This window comes from Carcharhinus amblyrhynchos, chromosome 10, assembly GCF_965287045.1.
Source record: "Carcharhinus amblyrhynchos chromosome 10, sCarAmb.v2.hapA, whole genome shotgun sequence".
In the NCBI taxonomy this organism is placed as follows: Eukaryota; Metazoa; Chordata; class Chondrichthyes; order Carcharhiniformes; family Carcharhinidae; genus Carcharhinus; species Carcharhinus amblyrhynchos.
This window is the reverse complement of record NC_137333.1, coordinates 79,168,280-79,192,487: the sequence shown is the minus strand read 5'-3', so window position 1 is coordinate 79,192,487 and position 24,208 is coordinate 79,168,280. Positions and strand designations below refer to the sequence as shown.

The window sequence follows — 24,208 nt, the reverse complement described above, 5'->3', positions numbered from 1 at the left end:
TCCCACCATCAGTGTTACCTAGAAACTTATAAATCTATAATCAAAAATCTTGACTGAGGTGTCAAGACCAGACCAAAAAAAAGTGACGCAACCTCCCAGTCTCCCAATTCCACAGTTGATAACTGTGATTTTAGCAGCTGAGTCCAACTCTCTGGAGTCAGTGTTAAATCCATCTGGTTCCCCATCTCTTCCATGGCTACCTATCACTTTCAGCATCTCTTCTGTCTCTGTGAAGCACCTTGTGAATGTATTTAACGTTAAAGATGGTGCATAAATTAATCACTGTCAACATCTTGCATCCATTTTAATTTGCAGTAAATTTGTCAGCATGCAAGAAATTAAAGATTGGCCAGGCAAGTCTTGTGGAACATGAAATCAGAATATACTCGGTGAAAGGAAAATATTGACTGGAAGGGTTTCCAGGATCATGGGAATATATTTTAGCCAGGTTTGAATTTAAAATTGTGAGCCAGGCCATCCTTGTTGTAGCTATATAGTGACTGTTTAAAATGATGGAAGAATGTTGCTTGCTGGTGTTTTTTGCAGTTGGCTGATCACGGAAGAAAGGGGGATGTTCCGCTCAACTCTGGGGTTTCGAAAATGCAATTTTAGTCACTATGGTACCCATCTTGTCATAGTCTTGTGATCCTTCCATGAGACAAGCACTATAAGGCCGCAATTTCTATTCAGTTCAATAACGCCTCTCACCGAGATAAACGTTGAAGAAGATTGCTATCCTTACACATAAAACAGCCACCAACTTTCATTGGTAGCGAATTACAGCTATAAAAGAAAGGCTAAGGGCAAAACTGTCTAAAAATCTCGATGTTTAACATTGAATGTACAAATTATAAGGATGCCAAATACCCTCAGTATCTTATCCCAATTACCATTTCTCTTGTGACCCAACAAGTCGCTTTGTCGTGTCATACCTAAAGCTCTCTGCATATCCCGCCTCCACATACCAGGATTTATCCACTTCCCTTTTGTTGACTATATTTCCACCTCCCTGAAATTGTCACAACAGAGGGAATCCGACATGGTTAACAAAACAGCGAAGCTGACTTCTGATGTTGAAATGGGTCAGCACACACACCATTTTCCTTTGCTCTGAGAGATTGCTGCTCTACATATAGACAGGAGGAAGCAGGAAGCAAGCTCCCAATCAATACAGAGCAAAAACCCCCCTGCTTTTCTCCCGTGACAACAATCTTGCGTCATTTCCTAAATAAATAGGGTATTTAAAAAAGTCGCCTTTTTAAATCTGCCCCGGAATCCTGGTGCCCTGAGCGGAATGTCGGCGGAGTTTCTGGCGCAGTCCTTTCAGAACCTGAGTCTGCAGCACTGCGGCCGCAGACCCCGCAAGGGTGGTCCCCAGAAGAGAAAATACCTTTATTTGCTGAGGGGACTGCCGGGATCGGGGAAATCCACTTTAGCCAGGTTTGTTTTTCAACTCCAAACCTTCCTCGCGCTGCCGACACCGCAACTTTCCTCTACTATCATTTATGAAATAAACAACAAAGATCTGTAAGATTGCCCAAATTGAATCCACCCCTTCAGCTTCCTGCAACAGTTAAGCTGGTTCAGGAGGCAGCCAGTTTGGTTCCTGGGGTTTGTTTCACTGTGCAGAAGTTAGAGCTCATCGAAAAAATAGTGAAATTTCAAATAGCATTTGATTTTTTTTGAATGAAAAATGTTGTAATATTTAAATTGAACTGAATTGAGCAGTAGTAGTATTCGGACAGAAGCATACACACAATTGGTATACGGCAAAGATGTTTGTTTACTTCTTCAGCCACTTGTTGGTTACGTATGTTTCTTATTTCCGTAATCAGTGACTTCTGGAGTTTGAAATCACTATGATCAAATGTGAATTTCAAAACTGCAAATATTGTGCTCTGACCCTCCTCCGGATTCTAGATCTGTTCTGGACTCATTTAGAATCATGAAATCTTAGAGTAGAAGCAGGCAATTCGGCCCGTCGACAATCCCACCCAGGCTCTATCCCCGTAACCCCATGCATTTACCCTAGCTAGTCCCCACTGACACTAAGGGGCAATTTAGAATGGCCAATTCACCTAACCGGCATATCTTTGAACTGTGGGGGAAAGACCAGAGCATCCAGAGAAAACCCACAGAGGCACAGGGAGAACATGCAAACTCCGCACAGGCAGTGACTCAAGCCAGGAATTGAACCTAGGTCTCTGGTGCTATGAGGCAGCAGTGCTAACCATGGTGTCACTGTGCCACCTGCATACTTTAATAAAATGACCCACATGCTTCATAGGAGTATTATCAGGCAAATTGTGGCCAGGACTGACCAGATATTAGGATGCGAACCAGAAGCTCAGAAAAGGTAGATTTTAAAGGAGTGTGTCATCTACTGCTTAAACACCATTAAGCAATCTTGGAGAAGTTATCAAGAAGTCTTTATTAGCAATATTTACAGTAGAGTGTATAGGTAGGTAGCGTAGAACGTAGAACATTACAGCGCAGAACAGGCCCTTCGGCCCACGATGTTGCGCCGACCAGTTAAAAAAAACAATGACCCACTAACCTAATCCAATCCCTTTTCGTCCATAAACCTATCCACGGATCTCTTAAACGCCCCCAAACTAGGCACATTTACAACCGCAGCAGGCAGGGCATTCCAATCCCTCACCACCCTCTGGGTAAAGAACCCTACCCCTGACATCCGTCCTATAACTACCCCCCCTTAATTTAAAGCCATGCCCCCTCGTGCTAGCTTTCTCCATCCGAGGAAAAAGGCTATCACTGTCCACCCTATGTAAACCTCTAATCATCTTATATGTTTCAATAAGATCCCCTCTTAGCCGCCTTCTTTCCAGCGAAAACAACCCCAAATCCCTGTCTCTCTTCATAGGACCTCCCCTCCATACCAGGCAACATCCTGGTAAACCTCCTCTGCATCCTCTCCAAAGCCTCCACATCCTTCCTGTAATGTGGGGACCAGAACTGCACACAGTACTCCAAGTGCGGCCGCACCAGAGTTGTGTACAGTTGCAACATGACGCTGCGACTCCTAAATTCAATCCCCCACCAATAAACGCCAAGACACCGTATGCCTTCTTAACAACCCTATCTACTTGATTCCCAACTTTCAGGGATCTATGTACACGTACACCTAGATCCCTCTGTTCATCCACACTATTCAAAGTCCTCCCGTTAGCCCTATACTCAACACATCTGTTATTCGTACCAAAGTGAATTACCTCACACTTCTCCGCATTAAACTCCATCCGCCACCTCTCGGCCCAGCTCTGCAACCTGTCCAAGTCTTCCTGCAAACTATGACACCCTTCCTCACAATCTACCACACCTCCGACTTTGGTGTCATCAGCAAATTTACTAATCCACCCAACTATACCCTCATCTAGATCATTAATAAAAATTACAAACAGCAGTGGCCCCAAAACAGATCCCTGAGGCACACCACTCGTAACCGAACTGCATGACGAATATTTACCATCAACCACCACCCTCTGTCTCCTATCTGCTAGCCAATTCCTGATCCAATTTCCTAGATTACCCTCAATCCCATACATCTGCATTTTCTGCAGAAGCCTACCATGGTGAACCTTATCAAACGCCTTACTAAAATCCATATATACCACGTCAACTGCCTTGCCCCCATCCACCTCTTTGGTCAATTTCTCAAAAAACTCAATAAGGTTAGTAAGGCACGACCTACCCGCTACAAAACCATGCTGACCATCTCCAATCAATTCATTACTCTCCAAATAACTATAAATCCTATCCCTAATAATTTTTTCTAAAACCTTGCCCACAACAGAAGTGAGACTCACCGGTCTATAATTCCCGGGGAAGTCTCTGTTCCCCTTCTTAAACAATGGGACAACATTCGCTAACCTCCAATCTTCCGGTACTATACCAGAGGCCAACGACGACCTGAAGATCAGAGCCAGAGGCTCTGCAATCACTTCTCTTGCCTCCCAGAGAATCCTAGGGTAAATCCCATCCGGACCAGGGGACTTATCTATTTTCAAACCCTCAAGAATATCCAGCACATCCTCCTTATCAACTGTAATACTGTCTATTCTACTCCCCTGCAACCCAGTGTCCTCCTCAGCTATATTCATGTCCCCCTGCGTGAACACCGAAGAGAAATATTGGTTCAATGCCTCTCCAATCTCTTCCGGTTCCACACATAACTTCCCTCTGCTGTCTCTAACTGGCCCTAATCTTGCCCTAACCAACCTTCTGTTCTTGACATACCTATAGAACGCCTTAGGATTCTCCTTAATCCTATCAGCCAGTCTTCTCATGTCCTCTTTTAGCCCTTCTTAACTCACTCTTCAACTCCCTCCTAGCCAATCTAAAGTTTTCTAGTGCACTACCCGAGCCCTCAAGTCTCATCCGAACATAAGCCTCCTTTTTCTTTTTAACCAACGAATCAACTTTTTTAGTGCACCACGGTTCCCTAGCCCTACCAATTCCTCCTTGCCTGACAGGGACATACCTATCACGGACTCGCAGTAGCTGCTCCTTGAAAAAACTCCACATTTCGGAAGTTCCCAGTCCCTGTAATCTCCTAGTCCAACCTATGCTTCCTAATTCTCTCCTAATGGCCTCATAATTACCCTTCCCCCAGCTAAAACTACTGGCCCGAGGTTCATGCCTATCCCTTTCCATCACTAAGGTGAACGTAACCGAATTGTGGTCACTATCACCAAAATGCACACCAACTTCCAAGTCTAGCACCTGGTCTGGCTCATTTCCCAGCACCAAATCCAATATAGCCTCACCTCTAGTTGGCCTATCTACATACTGTCTCAAAAAACCCTCCTGCACGCTTTGTACAAAAACTGACCCCTCTAACGAGCTAGAGCTATAGCAATTCCAATCAATATTAGTAAAGTTAAAGTCCCCCATAACAATTACCCTATTACTTTCACTCCTAACCAGGATCGTCTCCGCAATCCTTTCCTCAACCTCTCTAGAACTTTTAGGAGGTCTATAAAAGACTCCCAACAGGGTGACCTCTCCTCTCCTATTTCTAATCTCCGCCCATACTACTTCAACAGACAAGTCCTCATCAAACTTCCTCTCTGACACTGTGATACAGTCCTTGACCAATAATGCTACCCCTCCCCCTCTTCTACCTCCTTCTCTACTCCGACTAAAGCATTTGAACCCCAGGACCTGCAACAACCATTCCTGACCCTGCTCTATCCATGTCTCTGAAATGGCCACAACATCAAAGTGCCAGGTACTGATCCACGCTGCAAGTTCATCCGCTTTATTGCAAATACTCCTCGCATTAAAGTATACGCATTTCAAACCCTGCTCCGCCCCACCCCCATGATGCCGTGCATTGCAGTCCCCATCTATGCCCCCTCACTTTCACCCCCTCTACTCAGGATCCCACCCCCCCCTCCGAATCAGTTTAAACCTCCCTGCATAGCCTTAGCAAATTTACCCCCCAGGATATTGGTTCCCCTCTGATTCAGATGTAGACCATCACTCTTATAGAGGTCCCACCTTCCCCAGAATGAGCCCCAATTGCTCAAGTACCTGAACCCCTCCCTCCTGCACCATCCCCTCAGCCACGAGTTCAAACTTTCCCTCTCTCTATTCCTCTCTAAACTATCCCGTGGCACAGGCAAGAGTCCGGAGATAACCACTCTATCAGACTTGGCCTTTAGTTTCCACCCCAACTCCATAAATCTCTGCTTAATATCCCCTTCCCTTAACCTCCCTATGTCATGCGTCCCCACATGAACTATAACTTGGGGTTGATCTCCCTCTCCCCTAAGAGTCCTGAATACCTTTTCCGATACATCCTGGACCCCAGCCCCTGGTAGGCAACACACCAGCCCCGAGTCCCTACCATTACTTCCGACTCTCCTATCCGTCCCCTTAACTGTAGAGTCCCCAATCACGAGGCCCAATCTTTTACATCCCCTAACCACCTGAGCTTTCACACTAGGCTCACCCCCAGAGACCTGCTCCCTTCAGTTATCCCCAGTTGATTCCTCCTCAACTGTAGCCTCCAGGACCGAAAACCTATTTTGGAGGGGAACAGCCCCAGGGGATTGTCCCCCCAATTGCTTCTTTCCCCTCTTCCTGGCAGTGACCCAAGACTCATTTCTAGGAGTGACTATCTTCTTATGACTCCTATCGATGTCCTCCTCCGCCTCCCGAATTATGCGGAGTTCCTCTAATTCCACCTCCAGCTCCTTTACACGCTCCTCCAGAAGCTGCAATCTAACACACTTCCTACAAGTAAAATAACCTGAAACACTACTAGAGTCCCTCACCACATACATCCCACAGGAGATGCAGCTTACTGCCTGAACTGCCATCCCTGAAACAATTACCAGCAGAAAAATAAAAATATAAAAAAAAACTTCCCCCACGCTTATAATTAGGTTAGAGGAGGTGGGAGGGTGGGATTCTTTACCAGTGTAAAGGATCGGATATCCTCTCTGCACTAATTTATAGGGTTAGGGGCCCGAGGAAAAAAAAACTACAACTACCGGCAAGCGTCCTAGTGTCGACTTCCGGTTTCTAACTAATATAAAAAAAACCGCCGAAACTCGCGACTTTAAAACTATAAATAAAAAGTTAAACAATATAAACAGAAAAATGTACCTTTTTGCTGCCTCCTCACACGCCCAAAAATCGCTGCCTCTCGATACTGCTCCTCAGGAACAATGAGGCCGATACACGAAGGTAGGTGCTTATAAACCCGAGAAACCCGTACTCCATTAACAGACTTGCATGTTACCTAGCGCTATATGACTAGGTACACAACACTATATTCCACACTAGTTCTACATAACGTGTCACCTTACATCACTGGTGGGTGGTAATGTACTCAGTCTCAGGTTAACCCTTAATGTACCAGATTCTTCTACTACTGAACAATGTAAAGTTCTTGGAGGATTGAAAAGAAATAAAGATTTGATTTTATAAAAGGCCGGCGGCACAGAGGTTAGCACTGCTGCTTCATAGCGCCAGGGAACTAGGTTCAGTTCTGGCCTTGGGTGGAGTTTGCACATTCTTCCTCTGTCTGCATGGGTTTCCTCTGGGTGCTCCAGTTTCAGTCATATGCAGGTTAGACTGATTGCTAAGGGGCAATTTATCATCAGAGGGATTAGCAGGATAAATATGTGGATTATAGGGATTGGGCCTATAGGATTGTTGTCAGTACAAGATTGATGGGCCGAATGGCCTACTCCTGCACTGTAGGGATTCTATTATAGAGCATCTTTCACAAACTCAAGTACAAAACAGTTCACACCCAATAAAGTACTTTAAGTATAGTCAGTATTCTAATGTAGGATACACAAATAACATGATAGAATCTCGCAACATGATCTGATGACTTCTATCAAAGCAAAGTGGCAACATACTAAGACTGGAAGAACAAGATGCATTTTTGTCATTATAAGGCCATATGTGATTCAACCCTGATCAGCAGGAAACCAATGCAATCTGTGAAGTTAGCAAATTTCTTATTGCAATGCCTAATACTGCAAAACTCCTCATCTTACAAATATTATGGAGCAGTAGAGGAGCAGTTTGCAGTATATATGTTAATATATAGTCATAAAATTCTGGATAGTCACAAGGGTAGTATAGCATTGTAAAACTCTTATCCATGCTATTGTTGTGTTCAAATCCAACCATTGCAAAACAGTCATGATACATTCTGAGCCAACAACCTTATGACTTAGAGGAAAGTGTGTTACCAACTAGATCACAGCTGATAATATGGTCAGTTAACAGAATCTAGAAGCAAGAGTAGGCCATTCAGCCTTTTGAGCCTGCTTTGCCATTCATTTTGATTGTGATTGATCATCAAATTCAATATCTTGACCCTGCCTGCCTGCCTCCCCCCCACCATATCCCTTAAATCCCTTTAATCCTAAGAGCGTCTTCTTGAAATCACACACTACATTCTGTAGCAATAAATTCCACACAATCACCACTTGGTTTTGCATCTCATCTAAGAGATGGCACCTCCTTTAGTACTGCACAGCATGTCAGTCTAGATATCACCATGAAAAGATTTACTGGGATGCTATCAGGACAAAGAACAAAAACAATTACAGCACAGGAACTGGCCCTTTGGCCCTCCAAGCCTGCACCGACCATGCTGCCTGACTGAACTAAAACTCCCTACCTTCCAGGGACAATATCCCTCTCTTTCTCTCCTATTCATGTATTTGTCAAGACACCCCTTAAAGTCACTACCATCCCTGCTTCCACTACCTCCCCCAGCAACAAATTCCAGGCACCCACTGCTGTGTTAAAAAAAACTGCCTCGTACATCTTCTTTAAACCTTGCTCCTCGCACCTTAAACTGGAGTCTCCTAGTAATTGACTCTTCCACCCTGGGAAAAAGCTTCTGATTATCCACTCTGTCCATGCCTCTCAATCTTGTAGACTTCTATGGTCACCCCTCAACCTCTGTCATTCCAGTGAGAACAAACCAATTTTCTCGAACCTCTCCTCATAGCTAATGCCTTCCAGACCAGGCAATATCCTGGTAAATCTTTTCTGTACGCTCTCCAAAGCCTCCACATCCTTCTAGTAGGGTGGCGACCAGAATGCAGCCTAACTAAGGTTCTATAAAGCTGCAACATGACTTGCCATTTGTTAAACTCGAAGCCCTGGCTGATGAAGGCAAGCATGCTGTATGCTTTCTTGACTATCTTCTCCAGCTGCATTGCCACTTTCAGTGACCTGTGTACCCAGATCCCTTTGCCTATCAATACTCTTAAGGACTCTGCTATTTACTGTATATTTCCCATCTGTATTAAATCTTCCAAAATGCATTACCTCACATTTGTCTGGATTAAACTCTACCTGCCATCTCTTTGCCCAAGTCTCCAACTGATCTATATCCTGCTGTATCCTCTGATGGTCCTCATTGCTGTCCGCAAATCCACCAAACTTACAAATCAAACCAGTTACATTTTCCTCCTAATCATTAAATATATATTACAAATAGCAAAGTCCCAGCACTGATCTCTGAGGAATGCCACTTGTCACAGCCCTCCATTCAGAAATGCAACCTTCCACTGCTACCCTCTGTCTTCTTTGACGGAGTCAATTTTGTATCCACTTTGCCAGCTCACCTCTGATCCCATACTGATCCCCTACCTTCTGCCACTAGTCGGCCATGAGGGACCTTGTCAAAGGCCTTACTAAAATCCATGTAGAGAACATCCACTGCCCTACCCTCAACCATCTTCATCACTTCCTCGAAAAACTTGATCAAGTTCATGAGACATGACCTCCCCTTCACAAAACCATATTGCCTCTTATTGTCCACTTATTTCCAATAATTCCTGTCTTGAAGAATCCTCTCCAATAGTTTCCCTACCACTGTTGTAAACTCACAGGTCTGTAATTATCTGGATTATTTTTGCTACCCTTCTTAAACAAAGGAACAACATTGGCTATTCTCCAATCCTTCCCTGTAGTGGAGATGCCGGCGTTAGACTGGGGTAAGCACAATAAGAAATCTCACACCATCAGGTTAAAGTCAAACAGGTTTATTGGTAGCACATGGACTCATGATGAACAATCATTGAAACAACTATATGATGACATCAACAAGTTCCAAGTCACCATGGACTACTCACCTGAATCGGTTGCATTCTTGGACACACACATCTCCATCAAGGACAGTCACCTCAGCACCTCACTGTACCGCAATAACCGTACGATGCTCCACATCTTCCAGCTTCCACCCTAAACACATTAAAGAAGCCATCCCCTACAGGCAACCCTGCCGTAGAGACAGGATCTGCTCAGACAAGGAGGATCGCAACAGACACCACTAGACGCTGAAAGATGCCCTCATAAGAACAGGATATGATGCTCGACTCATCGATCAACAGTTCCAATGCGCCACAGTGAAAAACCGCACCAGGACATGGTGGACAGAGTATCCTTCGTTGTCCAGTACTTCTCCAGAGTGGAGAAGCCACAACATCTCTGGAGCCTTCAACATGTTAGTCTTCATCAATGACATCTCACCAAGGCCACCCCTACTTCTTGCCTTCAAACAACCACACAACCTCAAACACACCATTGTCTGCAGCAAACTACCCAACTTTAGGAGAAGTGACCATGACCCCACACAACCCTGCCATGCAATCTCTGCAAGATGTGCCGGATCATCGACACGGATGCCATAATCTCATGTGAGAACACCATCCACCAGATACACGGTACATATTCTTGCCACTCAGCCAATGTTGTCTACCTGATACGCTGCAGGAAAGGATGGCCCAAGGCATGGTACACTGGGGGAACCATGCAGACGCTATGACAATGAATGAATGAACACCACTCGATAATCACCAGGCAAGACTGTTTTCTTCCTGTTGGGGAACACTTCAGCGGTCACAGGCATTCGGCTTCTGATCTTTGGGTAGGCGTTCTCCAAGTCAGGCTTCATGACACAACGCAGAGTCGCTGAGCAGAGACTGATAGCCAAGTTCTGCACACGAGGATGTTCTCAACTGGGATCATGTCACACTATCTGTAACCCCCCACACCTTGCCTGGGCTTGCAAAATCTCTTTAACTGTCCTGGCTGTAGACAATACACATCTCTTTAACCTGTGCTTAACCCTCTCTCCACTCACATTGTCTGTACCTTTATGACTATATTACCTGTAAAGACTCGCATTCCAACCATTATTTTGTAAATTGAGTTTGTGTTTTTATATGCTGCTTGTGAACAGAATGCCCACTCACCTGATGAAGGGGCAAGCTCCAAAAGCTTGTGGCTTGTGCTATCAAATAAACCTGTTGGACTTTAACCTGGTGCTGTGAGACTTATTATTGTATCTCCCATTGGCCTGTAAGGATGCAAAGTTTTCTCTCAAGGCTCCAGCAATTTTCTTTCTTGCCTCACTCAGTATTCTGGCGTATATCCATCAGGCCCTGGGGACTTGTCTACCTTAATGTTTCTTACGAACCCCAATACCTCCTTTTTGATCTCAACATGACTCAAACTATCTGCACATCCTTTCCCAGACTCATCATCCATCAAGTCCTTTAGTGAATACTGACGCAAAGTAATATTTAATATCTCACCCATTCCCTCTGGCTCCACCCATTCCCTCCCTCAACCTTGAGTGGGCCAATCCTCTCCCTGGCTACCCTTTTGCTCTTTACATCTGTGTAAAAAGCCTTGGGATTTTCCTTAATCCTGCTGGCCAATGCTTTTTCATGACCCCTTTTAGCCCTCCTTACTCCTTGCTTAAGTTTCTTTCTGCTTTCCTCATATTCCACACTTGCTTTGTGTGTTCCCAGCCTCCAGGCTTTGACAAATGCTTCCTTTTTCTCAATGACTAGACTCTCTTGTTATCCAAGGTTCCCAAAACTTGCCATACTTATCCTTCATCCTAACAGGAATGTGCCAGTCCTGAATCCCTATCAACTTACACTTGAAAGCCTCCCACATGCCAGATGTTGATTTGCCCGCAAACATTTGCCCCCAATCTACCTTCTTCAGTTCCTACCTAATATTGTTGTAATTAGCCTTCCCCCAATTTAGCACCTTAATTTGAGGATTACACTTATTTTTATCCATCAGTACCTTAAAGCTTACTGAATGGGACTTGGTTTCAGTTATAAGGAGAGGCTGGATAGACTGGGACTTTTTTCTCTGGAGCACAGAAGGCTGAGGGATGATCTTATAGAGGTCTATAAAATAATGAGGGGCATAGATCAGGTAGTCAATACGTTTTTCCAAAGGTAGGGGAGTCTGAAACTAGAGGGCATAGGTTTAAGGTGAGAGGGAAGAGGTACGAAAGTGTCCAGAAGGGCAATTTTTTCACACACACGGTGGTGGGTGTTTGGAACAAGCTGCCAGAGGTAGTAGTAGAGGGCAGGTACAATTTGCCTGTTGTACCTGTGCACTTGCTTTCAGCAACTGATGCACAAGGACACCAAGGTCTTGCTGAGTATCCACCTCTCTCAACTTACACTCATTCAAGTAATAATCTGTCTTCCTATTATTGCTACCAAAGTGGATAACCTCACATTTATCCACATTATACCGCAGCTGCTTAGCATATGCCTACACACTTAGTCTGTCCAAATCATATGGAAGCATCTCTGCATCCTCCTCAATGTCCTCTCTCAACCAAAGTGTATCATCTTGCATCGTCTGCAAATTTGGAGATAATAAATTTAGTTGTCGCTTCCAAATCATTAATGTACAATGTGAACATTTGGGGTTCTAGCATAGATCTCTGCGGAACCCCACTAGTCACTGACTGTTACCTTAATAAGGTGGTCAAGAAAGTGTACTTGGCTTTGTGTAGGAAAATTGGAATAGGGATATTGAATATAAAATCAAAAAAGCTATGCTAATTCACAGCAATATCATTGGTTGGCCTTCAGCTGGAGAATTGGATACGATTCTGGGCAGAACACTTTAAGAAAGTCAAAGCCTTAGAAAACTTTATAAGACCCTTGTCAGACCCCACTTGGAGTACTGTGCGCAGTTCTGGTCGCCTCACTACAAGAAGGATGTGGAAGTTATTGAGAGGGTGCAGAGGAGATTTACAAGGATGTTGCCTGGATTGGGTGGCATGCCTTATGAGGATAAATTGAGGGAGCTAGGTCTCTTCTCCCTGGAGAGACAAAGGTTGAGAGGCGACCTGATAGAGGTTTATAAGCTGTGGAGAGGTATAGATAGGGTGGATTCTCAGAGGCTATTTCCCAGGGTTGAAATGGTTGCTATGAGAGGACACAGGTTTCAGGTGCTGGGGAGCAGGTACAGAGGGGAAGTCAGGCGTAAGTTTTTCACTTAGAGGGTGGTGAGTGAGTGGAATCCGCTGCCGTCAGTGGTGGTACAGGCAAACTCGTTGGGATCTCTTAAGAGGCTTCTGGATGAGTACATGGGATTTAACGGGATTGAGAGTTATAGACAGGCCTGGTAGGTATGGAACTTGTGGGCCGAAGGGCCTGTTTGTGCTGTAGTGTCCTATGTTCAATGTTAAGTTACAGAGTGGGGTTTACCAGAATGATACTGGGATGAAGGACTTCAGTTATGTAGAGAAATTGGAGAAGCTGGATTAGAATAGTGAAGGTTAAGTGGAGATCTCCAACAGGTAGTATGAGGGATTTGGGAGGAAGAAACAACAACTGTAATTCATAGATTTAATATAATTGGCAAAGAATTGAAGGGGAAAATTAGATTTTTTTGACATGCTGCATTGTTAAAATTTAGAGTACAACCTAAAGGGATACCTTAGGGACTGTCAAAATGTAACTGAACATGAAACAAAAACAGAAAATGCTGGAAAATCTCAGCAAGTCTGACAGCATCTGTGGAGTGAGAATAGAGTAAGAAGTCTGACAACACCAGGTTTAACTCTAACTGATTAATTTGATAGTACACTCACAAGCTTTCAAGGTTTCCCTCTTCGTCAGGTGAAGGAAGCGTTCTGGCCTCCGACATAGCATATAACACAGTTTACAGATTACTGATTAGAATGCGAATCTTTACCTCTAACCTGCTTTTCAAGCCTTAAAGTGGCTAACAATGAGAGTGGAAGGAGCACTGAGCACAGGTTGAAGAGATGTGTATTGTCTCCAGACAGTACAGTAAGTGAGGTTTTGCAAACCCAGGCAAGTCATGGGGGTTACAGATTGTTCACCATGAGTTCATGTCGCACTATCTGTAACCCCCATGACTTGCCTGGGTTTGCAAAACCTCACTTACTGTACTGTCTGGAGACAATACACATCTCTTTAACCTGTGCTCAGTGCTCCTTCCACTCACATTGTTAGCCACTTTAAGACTTGAATAGCAGGTTAGGTGTAAAGATTCGCATTCTAATCAGTAATCTGTAAACTGTTCTGTTAAATGCTCTGTCTGAGGCCAGAACTCTTCATTCACCTGACAAAGAGGGAAACCTCAAAAGCTTGTGAGTTTACTGTCAAATAAATCAGTTGGACTTAAATCTGGTGTTGTCAGATTTTTTACTGTGTTTACCCCAGTCCAACGCTAGCATCTCCACACCACGAGTGAGAATGGAGCCAGCATTGAGTCTGGATGACCGTTCAGAGCAAATTGAGGAGTGGAGATATTGTACTATGTGGATCAAAGAAAAGGACAATCAACTTTTATTGCCAAACTTGATTTATCCAGAGGTTACTGGCAGGTACCTTTTATCCAAAAGGGTGAGGAGATTTTGACTTTTGTATGCAGGGTCATATTTGAAACATTGACTCTATTCTCTCTCCACAGGTGCTGTTAGACCTGCTGAGATTTTCTAGCATTTTCTGTTTTTGTTTCAGATTCCTGCATCTGCAGTATTTTGCTTTTAGCAACTGAACACTTATTTGAAGAGGACTAATCTACAGTTATGTTGAAAATATCAGAGTGTGGGACAAAATTGGATTATTAGTCTCAGTTAAAATGATTTTATTTTGTACTGTAATATTCTGTCATTCTAAGTAGTTCACTTTTGATTTCATGCCAGAGCCATAAAGGTGTAAATATCTTTTGCAATGTTCATGGCCACAATTATGGAAACTGATGGTTGAAATGAAATACGTTTGCAACCTGTAATTGAGAGGAAGGAAAGAAAAACAACTTTGTTAATTACGTGAGTTAACAATGGACCTTTTCTGAAAGTTGGAGATAATTTATGGGTATGATTGCTACGTCAGCTAACTCAAATCCTAAACTGGCAGACTGAGTATTTTATACAGCTTTGGTTACTGAACAGCAAGCAAAATTTCTGTCACTGGGTGGGACAGCAAAGCAGATAACTCTGTTACATGAACAGACATTTCACAGCCACCTGGATCACATAGTGGTGGTTTATAATGTATTATAATGGAAAGAAGAAAGGGAACAAAGTCTTTTGGGTCAAGGAGAGAGTGGATTCAGCTGGTGAAACTGGGACCTGTGCCAGAATACCAAGTTTGCACTGTTCCTTATTATTCTTTTTCAGATTATCACCTTTACTGATTAGTACTGTACCTATGTATCTGAGTTGAAATGCTCAGTGCAAAGAGGTGTCAAATTTTGGGACGATGCTATCTTTTGCCAAAATAATGCTACTGGGGTAGCACAGTGGTTAGCACTGCTGCCTCACTGCATCAGGGTCCTGGGTTCATTTCCCAGCTTGGGTCACTGTCTGTGTGGAGTTCGCACATTCTCCCCATGTCTGTGTGGGTTCCCTCCAGGTGTTCCGATTTCCTCCCACAGGCTGAAGACATGCCGGTTAGATGCATTGACCTGAACAGGCATCAGACTATGGCGACCAGGGGAATTTCACAGTAACTTCATTGCAGTGTTAACTTAAGTCTTACTTGTGACTACTAAACAAACTTTATAAACTAGTCCTGTTCCCCTAATGATAGAATCCTCCATCACTATAGCTCCCCTTTCAAACCCTGGAACCAATTTAGTGAACCTTCACTATACCATCTCCAGGACAAGCAGATATTTTCATCAATATGGAGACACACTTACTTACCCTTTCCACAAATGTGGAGAATAACATTCAGATTTGCTCTTGAACCAACATTAGTTGTTTTGTTACCCACCATGTAATTGCATAATTTCCTGAAACATCACCTTGCAACCCATGTGGCAGTAAAACTTCCTCTGTTTTATATATGAGGTGTTATCTGCTGGTCAGGTTTGGCGAACTAGCCATCATCTAACCAGTGTGAAAAATGTGGCTAACCACTTGTTGACTGGAACCCTGAGGTCACTGTACAGGGCAGGCATCTCTCCAGACTGAGTCAGATGCGAAGAAATACTGACCACATCAGACTGGAAAGAAAGACCATTCTCAAATCTGAAGGATGCAGACTCCATTTCCATTCTCAGGGGTGTAGGAAAATGATTTTTCAAGTCATTTGTTTATGTTGGTGTTTGGTTTGTCTAATGTTGTAAATTGATGTAAGGAGTGGATTTGCTAAGTGATTGTAATTTCTTAATCCACCCCTCCCCGTTATTCAATCAGGAATCTAAAAAGCCAGTTTCCTGGAGCAGTGATATTGAGTACTGATGATTACTTCATCCAACAAGATGGGTCCTATTTATTTAAGAAGTACTTACTTGATGTAGCTCATGAATGGAATCATGGAAGAGGTGAATGCTGAAATTCTTTGTTATGGTATTCTGATTTTTAAATAATTACATTTGAAAAATTTTGCATTTACTGCATTTCATCTAATGCATGTATATAATGGATCTCCTTCCAGCTCGATCAGCCATGAGACAAGGGAAGTCTCCAATTATTATAGACAATACCAACATTGAAGCCTGGGAAATGAAACCATATGCGAATATGGTATGATCTAGATTTTGAACTAATTTCTTCAGTATTTTATATTGATGGATACGACTAACCAGGTTATTTGAAACAATGCTTTTAAAAATCTGCTTGCTGTTTTTGATTTGCAGAATTCTGTGATCTTTTTATTGTTTCCATTTAAAATCATTTTTATATCATTTATGGAAGCTTGATTTTTTTTTCTTCACACTAGGTGTAGGTTTATCAAAATGGCAGAGCAGGTTCAAGGAGCCAAGAGGCCTACTCCTGCTCTTAAATCTTATAATCTGCAGCTGAGTGCTGTGTTCAATCATTTCATTGTTACACAAAGCTGCAGATTATTATAGCTCTTTTAATTGGTGTTTATGTTTTAAAAAATATTATGAATTTAGCATGAAGGATTAGGAAATATTTAAAACAGTTTAAGTTGAAAAAAAAACTTGTAAATCACTTTAAAAATAATAAAATGAGAAAATAGAAATATATAACTGCAGAGAGGCAAAACAACAAGAGGTGGCACGGCGGTCAGCACTGCTGCCTCATGGCGCCAGGGACCAGGGTTCAATTCTTGGCTTGGGTCACTGTCTATACGGAGTTTGCATGTTCTCTCCGTGTGTGCATGGGTTTCTCCAGGTGTTCAAAAGACATGCTGGTTAGGCACATTGACCCAAACAGGTGCCAGGGTGTGGCAACTAGGGGAATTTCACAGTAACTTCATTGCAGTGTTAATGTAAGCTCACTTGTGATTAATAAATAAAGTTAACTTTAAAATGTGTACCTGTTGTTGTTCCTTGATTCCGTTCCCCTTTGCTTAACAAATCTTAACTCTCAAGACAACCCATGACTTCTTGTAGATTGCATTCAGACCATGAAAGCAGTAGTCCAAGAATGTTTAACAACTCTCTATGTTTGCTTTAGCAGTTATTTCCTGGTGATATTTCATTCTGAGTTGACGGGTAGGTGTATTGCACTGTAGTGTTAGATATATATTGTTATAAAACACAAAAAAGTCTAATTCTATTAACCCTACATATTTTGTTCAAATTGATTTTCATGAAGTTTCTAAGGATGATGAGGCAAAGACTTTAAATGGAAATAATGCTAAAGTATTAGGTTAGCTCTCCAGATTTTAAACTGTCGATTACTATTTTGTCATCAACAGGCACGAGAGAACGGTTATGAAGTGAAGTTCAGAGAACCAGATACACCCTGGAAATTTGACATTAGAAAATTAACCAGGTTTATTTAAGTCTTCTAATTGCTTCATATTTGAGAATGGCATTTGTGTTGTGAAAATAGTGTGGCCTCGGGTAGTCCCTTTCTTTACTTTAAGCATGTCTATGAAACTCCTATCTGTTTGAACAAAGCTCCAGTTTTTAAAGTCTGTTTATTGTATTTTTCTCATGGGGGGAAGCTTTGGAATGAATCTGTGTACTTACTGTTTTTATAGTCTTTAATTAGTTTTATAAGTAGGCTTACATTAACAATGCAAATGAAGCTACTGTGAAAATCTCTGGTGCCTGTTCAGGTACACTGAGGGAGAATTTAGTATGGCAAGTGCACCTAACCAGCACATCTTTCAGACAGTGGGAGGAAACCAGAGCACCTGAAGGAAACCCACACAGACACAGGGAGAACGTACAGACTCTACACTTTGACCCAAGCCGGGAATTGAATGCGGGTTTCTGACACTAAGGCAGCAGTGCTAACCACTGTGTTACTGCAAATAAATTTACTTTGTATTGCTGCAATTTAAAAAAAATCCCGATGTTGTTTTATAGCCCTGGATGTGAATTTGTTCTTCCACTGCAGCTCAGTTGGCTCACTCTTCGCTTTTCTAAAATCTGCACTAATCTAATCTGCTGTTCTAGCACTTGATACTGAATTTTTCCCTTTTTAGTTGGTGGTTTAGTCATAAGAACATAAGAACATAACTCCTGCAAAGCTGCTGGTTCATACTTAGCTTGGCTACCTTGGCTATTTTATTACGTATAACCAGAGCTCGCAACATCTGTGCTCGATTAAAATTCTGATTTTATAATTCCAATACATCTCAAATTTAATAAAAATGAAGGGGGTGTGCTGATTCACTGGAGGTAGAAAGAGATAATCGTGAAGAACAAAATGTTGAGGTAGAACCCCATAGATTTGACTGAACAGGTGACTAAGATGATTAATGAAATCAGGACTTTCACCAATGCTAGACACAACTTCAGCAAAACATCTCTATTTTTATATTTAATTCCCCTTGTAATAGACAATAACGCATTTCATGTTTGTCATTAACTGTGTTGCCCATCCCTAACTGCTTTAAGAGTCAACTCAGGTAGTTTGAAGGTGGAGTTAAAGAGCCACGGATAGGAGATGTCAGGCTCCCATCCCTAAAGCATACCAATCAATATTGAACTCATTGGATTTCTATGATAATTTGACAGTCTTTGTCATTGTTACCATTTTTATTGAAATCAGTTTCACCACTTGCTGTGGTGGGATTTTAGCTGTCAAATGTTCGGTTGCTTGTTCAATATCATGACCAATGGGATAGTAACACCCTATCTGAAATGTGGCACCTGTGATGGAACAATGCTGCCTTGGTACTGGGTAAAACATGAGAGACTACATTATCTCAATCCTGGACAGAGGCTGAAAGGCAGAGATGAATGTACTTCTAAGATGACATTTGTGGATTTTGATATATTATGAATGTTAAGATACTCTTGTTATAACAAGTTATATAATAGGTAAATTACAATCCCAGTTAATGTTATGACTGGATGGGAAGATCACAGTAAAGGCTAACTTTTACTTTTGTTATGAAACATGGAATAGAACAGATTTATTATACATGAAATAATGTACAATAGTCCTTTCTGATAAAATACATCTTAAGCCATAATTGTCTCAGTAACATAAAGTCCCTTTAAGCACACAGATTGGCTGTGGTCATTTTATCACTTTAGTAAAATTGCCCTGCTCCCCCAAAGAAATTGCAAGTCCAGAAAGGGTGTGAAAATGGGATAGTTTCAGATCTGTTCTGAGAGTCTACCAGTCAAATCTTATACACTCCGTGCAATAAAAAACCCTTTATCTGATTCCTGCCTCTTGGCCCTGCCTCCTTAGCACTGCCTGGTGCCCACTGGATACTGCCAAACTGCCACTGGCCAATGGGCAGCCCCCCTTACCACCAATCTCTAAGGGGGGGGAGGGGGGGAAATGTGCCTCAATAGCCTCTGGTTTTACTGGTAAGGCCATCACGTTTGGTCCCTGTTGATGAGGGACCATACATGATCTTCATTGGAGAGCACCTTCCTCAGTGAGGCCACAGAGGCAAGTGAGCCTGGATGATTTTGTCCCAGGCTTGCTAATTCCATTCAAATTTGCATAATAAATTTAAATAATAGGTAAAAGGCTAAATGTTAAATTCATTATAATATGGGGCTGATCACATTGGTTATCTGGTACTGGTAAGATCATGAGCTGAGAAATCAGGCACAAACCAAACTATTAAAATAGCACCATACTTTTGTCTTACCTCTGAAATCTGCTTTCCCACTTTTAAATCTGGTTATTGCAATTGTCTGTTCAACTTCCTTGAATGCTTCTGAATAATGCCTTGGGTTCTGTTCTCAACTTCAGTCTTAAGATATTCTTTCTGTCCCAATTCCCTGGTTATCTAGACAGTAATTGGTTCTATGGGAAATTTGTCACTTTGCAGCTCCCATCTTGTCCAGTCTTTCTTCTGGCAGAGTTGAGAATGTTTACTCCCTGCTGTTCTTCTTCAACTGCAATGTAGCTAGCTAAAACTAAAACGTGAGCTTTTTTTACTTTGCCGCAGTTGATAAAGCAACCACTGCTAATTTACAATTCATGCCATAACCCTTCCCTAAGCACAGTAGAATCACAGATGGAACTTAACCAACCCCCATACATACAATTTGTCCAGCATGAGTATAACTAAATGTTTTACCTTCCAAACACACAACCATTAATTTACACCTACTTAAAACTATATTTTATTCATCATGTTTGCCAATACTAAATATAAACATCTTAAAAGTACCTTTGTTTTCTTTAACTATGTTATAGCTGACTGCATGATTTTATACATTTTTTGTGAATGTATACAGAATAAATACTCATGGTGTCCCGAGAGAAACAATTGAACGAATGAAGGAACGGTATGAAAGGAATATCACTCTTGACAAAGTGCTGCATGCTTAAAGAGAAGCCTGAAATAATAAAGTTGTTAACAAGTTTGCTTTTTGGAAGAGGATCAGAAGAAATACCAAGGAACAAACTCAGAACATGAAGAATTTAATACTTGTTCAAATTCTCAACTACCTGCCAAGATTGATAATCCAACACACTCATGTTTTAAACCAATTCAAACAAACTATTTTTAAAGTTTTTTTTCCAAATTGATGCAAGGACATTTCAGAAGAGAAAGCTGAACATTGATCTCATCAGGACTTTACTCAGTGTAAAGATGACAAATGAGATGAACAGAATTTATTTCTTAGTAATTTTTAAGGCGTACAATTTGATTTAACATTTTAAGATGACCACAAACAATGGACCAGAAGCTATTGTAGCAAATCTTTGTGATGCAAAATTTCCTGTAGGTATTTTCCAGCATTTATATATTGGTTGTTACATTACATAAGAACATAACTAATTGCAAAGATTTGTAATGGTAAAATGCATTTTTTTCAACTGTTTTGTCTTTTAATTGTATATTAGAACAAGTTTAAATTATAGAATTTGTGCAACAATTTCTACTCCTAATTACAGATGTGATTGGGTAGTAACTTCTGAGCTCCAAGTTTTTGCGGGGGGGGGGGGTGCAAAAAAACCAAAAATGTGCTGGTGAATCTGTCCACCTCCTCCAGAGATTCACAGGTAAGATCTGCAGGGCCTTTGCCAGGAATGCTAACTTTCCCTGGGCAACTGCCCTTACTGGAACTATCTGAAAATTGTGAATTGCAAACTTTGGATTGTTCTGACTAGGTTACATCAATAGTTATCCAGAAAAAAGTTAGAAGAATTAATGTCCCAGAGGCTATCGCCCTACCCCCTGAACCCCCAGGGTTTTCCCACTGCCCCGCCCAACTGCCCTCCCCATGAAACTGCTCCACCTCAAAGGAACTACACACTCAGATAGGAACTCCAACTCTCACAGGGACTCTTCTTCAACCCCCATCTGCCCCCAACTCCTGGCTGAGGCCCAATTCATTGCACTGCCTGAATCTTGCCTGGCTTGAGACAGAAGGTTGGGATTTTGGGTAAGAAACTAGGAATGGGATGGCAGTCTGACTCTGATTACAACTCCAAAGTGGTTCAGGCCCAATACCTGTTGTCTCCAATGATATTGCATTCATTCTCAGGATTTAGACAATGCTAGCATTTATTGCCCATATAACTAGTGCTAAGTCATCCTAAACGGCTGCACGTAGACGTTTAATAGAGCCAAATGGATTACTGTTAAAAGTTAACCATATTAGTATTTGACTAGAATTCACATCCAAACCAGATGGGTTAAAGATGGCAGGTTTCCAACCTAAAAGACATTAGTGAACCGTTTTTTAATATGATAAATTGCTGGTTACTTTTATTGACATCAGCTTTTCATTTCCAGATTTGAATCATTGTTTTTGTATTTGTATTTTTTAACCACGATATGTAGATAAGTTTTATATTGTGAATAGATTGGGACCAAACATGGTAAGAATAAAATATTTTGTTGCTTTTAATTTGTTTTGTTGGATACTTAAAACATTTTCACACTACCCAATTCCCTTTAAAATGAAGTTGATAGAGTCCATTTACCTGCAGAGCTTCAGCCTTGTTCAAACGTGAAGATGCACACTTCTGGGTTCACGTTAAGACTAATATCACACCAGATTGGCAATAGTACGAGAGTCTTCCCTTTCTCCATCATGGAGTTGGTATGTGACAGCTGCATGTGATAAACAATTTGTTTCATGCATTCCCAGACCGTCTTTATTTTCTATGGCATTGAGTCCCTGTTTTATGTCTATGTGTATTGAGAGTTTGCAGCCTCTTTTCCAACAGCTGAGAGGGCTGTGCCTTAACATTTGATTGCACTTCAGGCCCACAAACCTTATCTTTGGACACCTGGTGTAGAGGAAGAGGGTGGATCAGAGAACCTCCTCACTGGTCTATACTGGGCACCACAACAGCTCAGTGACTATCACTGCTAGCTGTGCAGATAACATGGATTTGGGCCAGTGTCTGTGGGAGTTTGCGCATTCTCTCTGTGGTTGCGTCGGTTTCCTCCCACACCCCAAAGATGTGCTCTTAGGCTGATTGGTGTAACAAATTGTCCCTAAATTATTCTCCCCTGAATCTGGTTTCCAATGGGGGTACCATACCCATAGACACGGGTCTACGTAGGTGTAGGAAAATGCTTTGTTAAGATGGCAGCGCAGGCTCGTTGTCCTGCATTATTTGCATATTCCTTAATTCTCCTGGTACCCAAATGTCTATCCTGAATATACTGAATGGCTAAGCACCCACAACTCTTTCCAGTAGAGAATGCCAAAGATTCACAATCCTGAATAGCTAACCCCTTATTCTAAGGCTGTGATTCCAAGTGCAGGACTCTCCAATGAGGGGAAATGTCTTCAAAATGAACATCTCCATCAAGCCTTTTAGAAACTTTATACATTCCTATGAGATCACCACTCATCTAAATTCTGTAAGAAGTCTCACAACTTCTTACTGTTCCTACGCCAGTCCAACACCAGCATCTCCACATCATCTAAATTCTAGGGAATAAAGGCATTATCTAGTCAACTGCTTGGTAAGACAACCCTCCCAACCCATGAATCAGTCCAGCAAACTTTTGTTGCACTCACTAGGTATACCCTTCTTTACAATAAGGAGGTCCGAATGGTGTAGTCTGAACAAAGCCGTGTATAATTACTTCAATTCCTTTGTAATAATTTACTATTTGCCTTCCCCATTACTTACTGTTCTTGCACTTTGTGATTTATGCACAAGATTCCCACATCTGTCAGAATACAATCATTTCCCACTCATTTTTTTCCTCATGAGGCTATCACCACATTTCTCCACATTATATTCCATCTGTCATGCTCTTGACCACTCAACTAGTTTATATCCCTTTGCAGTCTCTTGGCATTTTCCCCACATCTTATTTTTCCTCGTAAAGTTGCATCAGCAAACCTGGTCTCATTACACTGATGTTATACAGGTTGTTCATGACTAAAGGACAATCAGCACCTCATTATTATAGTCTGCTAAATCAAAAATTACCTTTATTTCAGTTGTTTTCTGTCCATTAACCAATCCTCAATCCACATTCATGTAGAACACCCAATTCCATAAGCCCTAATTTTGTGCAGTAACTATCAAAAGTGTTTTGAAAATCCAATATACTGTATTCAGTGGTTCCTCCTCATTTGGCAAGTAACTCACCTCCTGAGTGCCCAAAACATGTCCATCTACAAGATGCAAGTCAAGAGTGTGATGGAATACTCCCCACTTGCCTGGATGGGTGCAGTTTCAACACTACTCAAGAAGTTCGACACCATCCAGGACAAAGCAGCCTGCTTGTTTAACACCACATCTGAACATCCATTCCCTCCAACACCAACTCTTAGTAGCAACAGTGCCCTCTATTTACAAGAAGCACTGCAGCAATTCACCAAAGATCCTTAGACAGCACATTCCAAACACACGACCACTTCCATTTAGAAGGACAAGGGCAGCAGATACATGGGGACACCACCACATGCAAGTTCCTCTCCAAGCCACTCACCATCCTGACTTGACCTCCTTAGTGTACTGAAGGAATCCCCAAGAAACATTTTTTATATTGAATTAAACCACAAAAAAGTATTA

General features: G+C 42.0%; 1 protein-coding gene across 1 annotated transcript; it reads left to right on the top strand.

Moving 5' to 3' along the window:
- Positions 1-1,241: 1,241 nt before the first annotated feature.
- On the top strand, positions 1,242-22,071 carry LOC145349101 (NEDD4-binding protein 2-like 1). Its single transcript, XM_080197445.1, has 5 exons — positions 1,242-1,440; positions 16,010-16,137; positions 16,251-16,339; positions 17,484-17,560; positions 20,449-22,071. Exons 1-5 carry the CDS (start codon positions 1,295-1,297, stop codon positions 20,540-20,542), a joined length of 534 nt encoding a protein of 177 aa, XP_080053571.1. The 5' UTR covers positions 1,242-1,294; the 3' UTR covers positions 20,543-22,071.
- Positions 22,072-24,208: the final 2,137 nt, after the last annotated feature.

Bases quoted from the DNA above. Each gene is read 5' to 3' on its own strand.
- LOC145349101 (XM_080197445.1), top strand. From the start codon at position 1,295: ATGTCGGCGGAGTTTCTGGCGCAGTCCTTTCAGAACCTGAGTCTGCAG. The intron at 1,441-16,009 runs GTTTGTTTTTCA...TTATTCAATCAG, and splicing joins GGGAAATCCACTTTAGCCAG to GAATCTAAAAAGCCAGTTTC. The intron at 16,138-16,250 runs GTGAATGCTGAA...ATCTCCTTCCAG, and splicing joins TGAATGGAATCATGGAAGAG to CTCGATCAGCCATGAGACAA.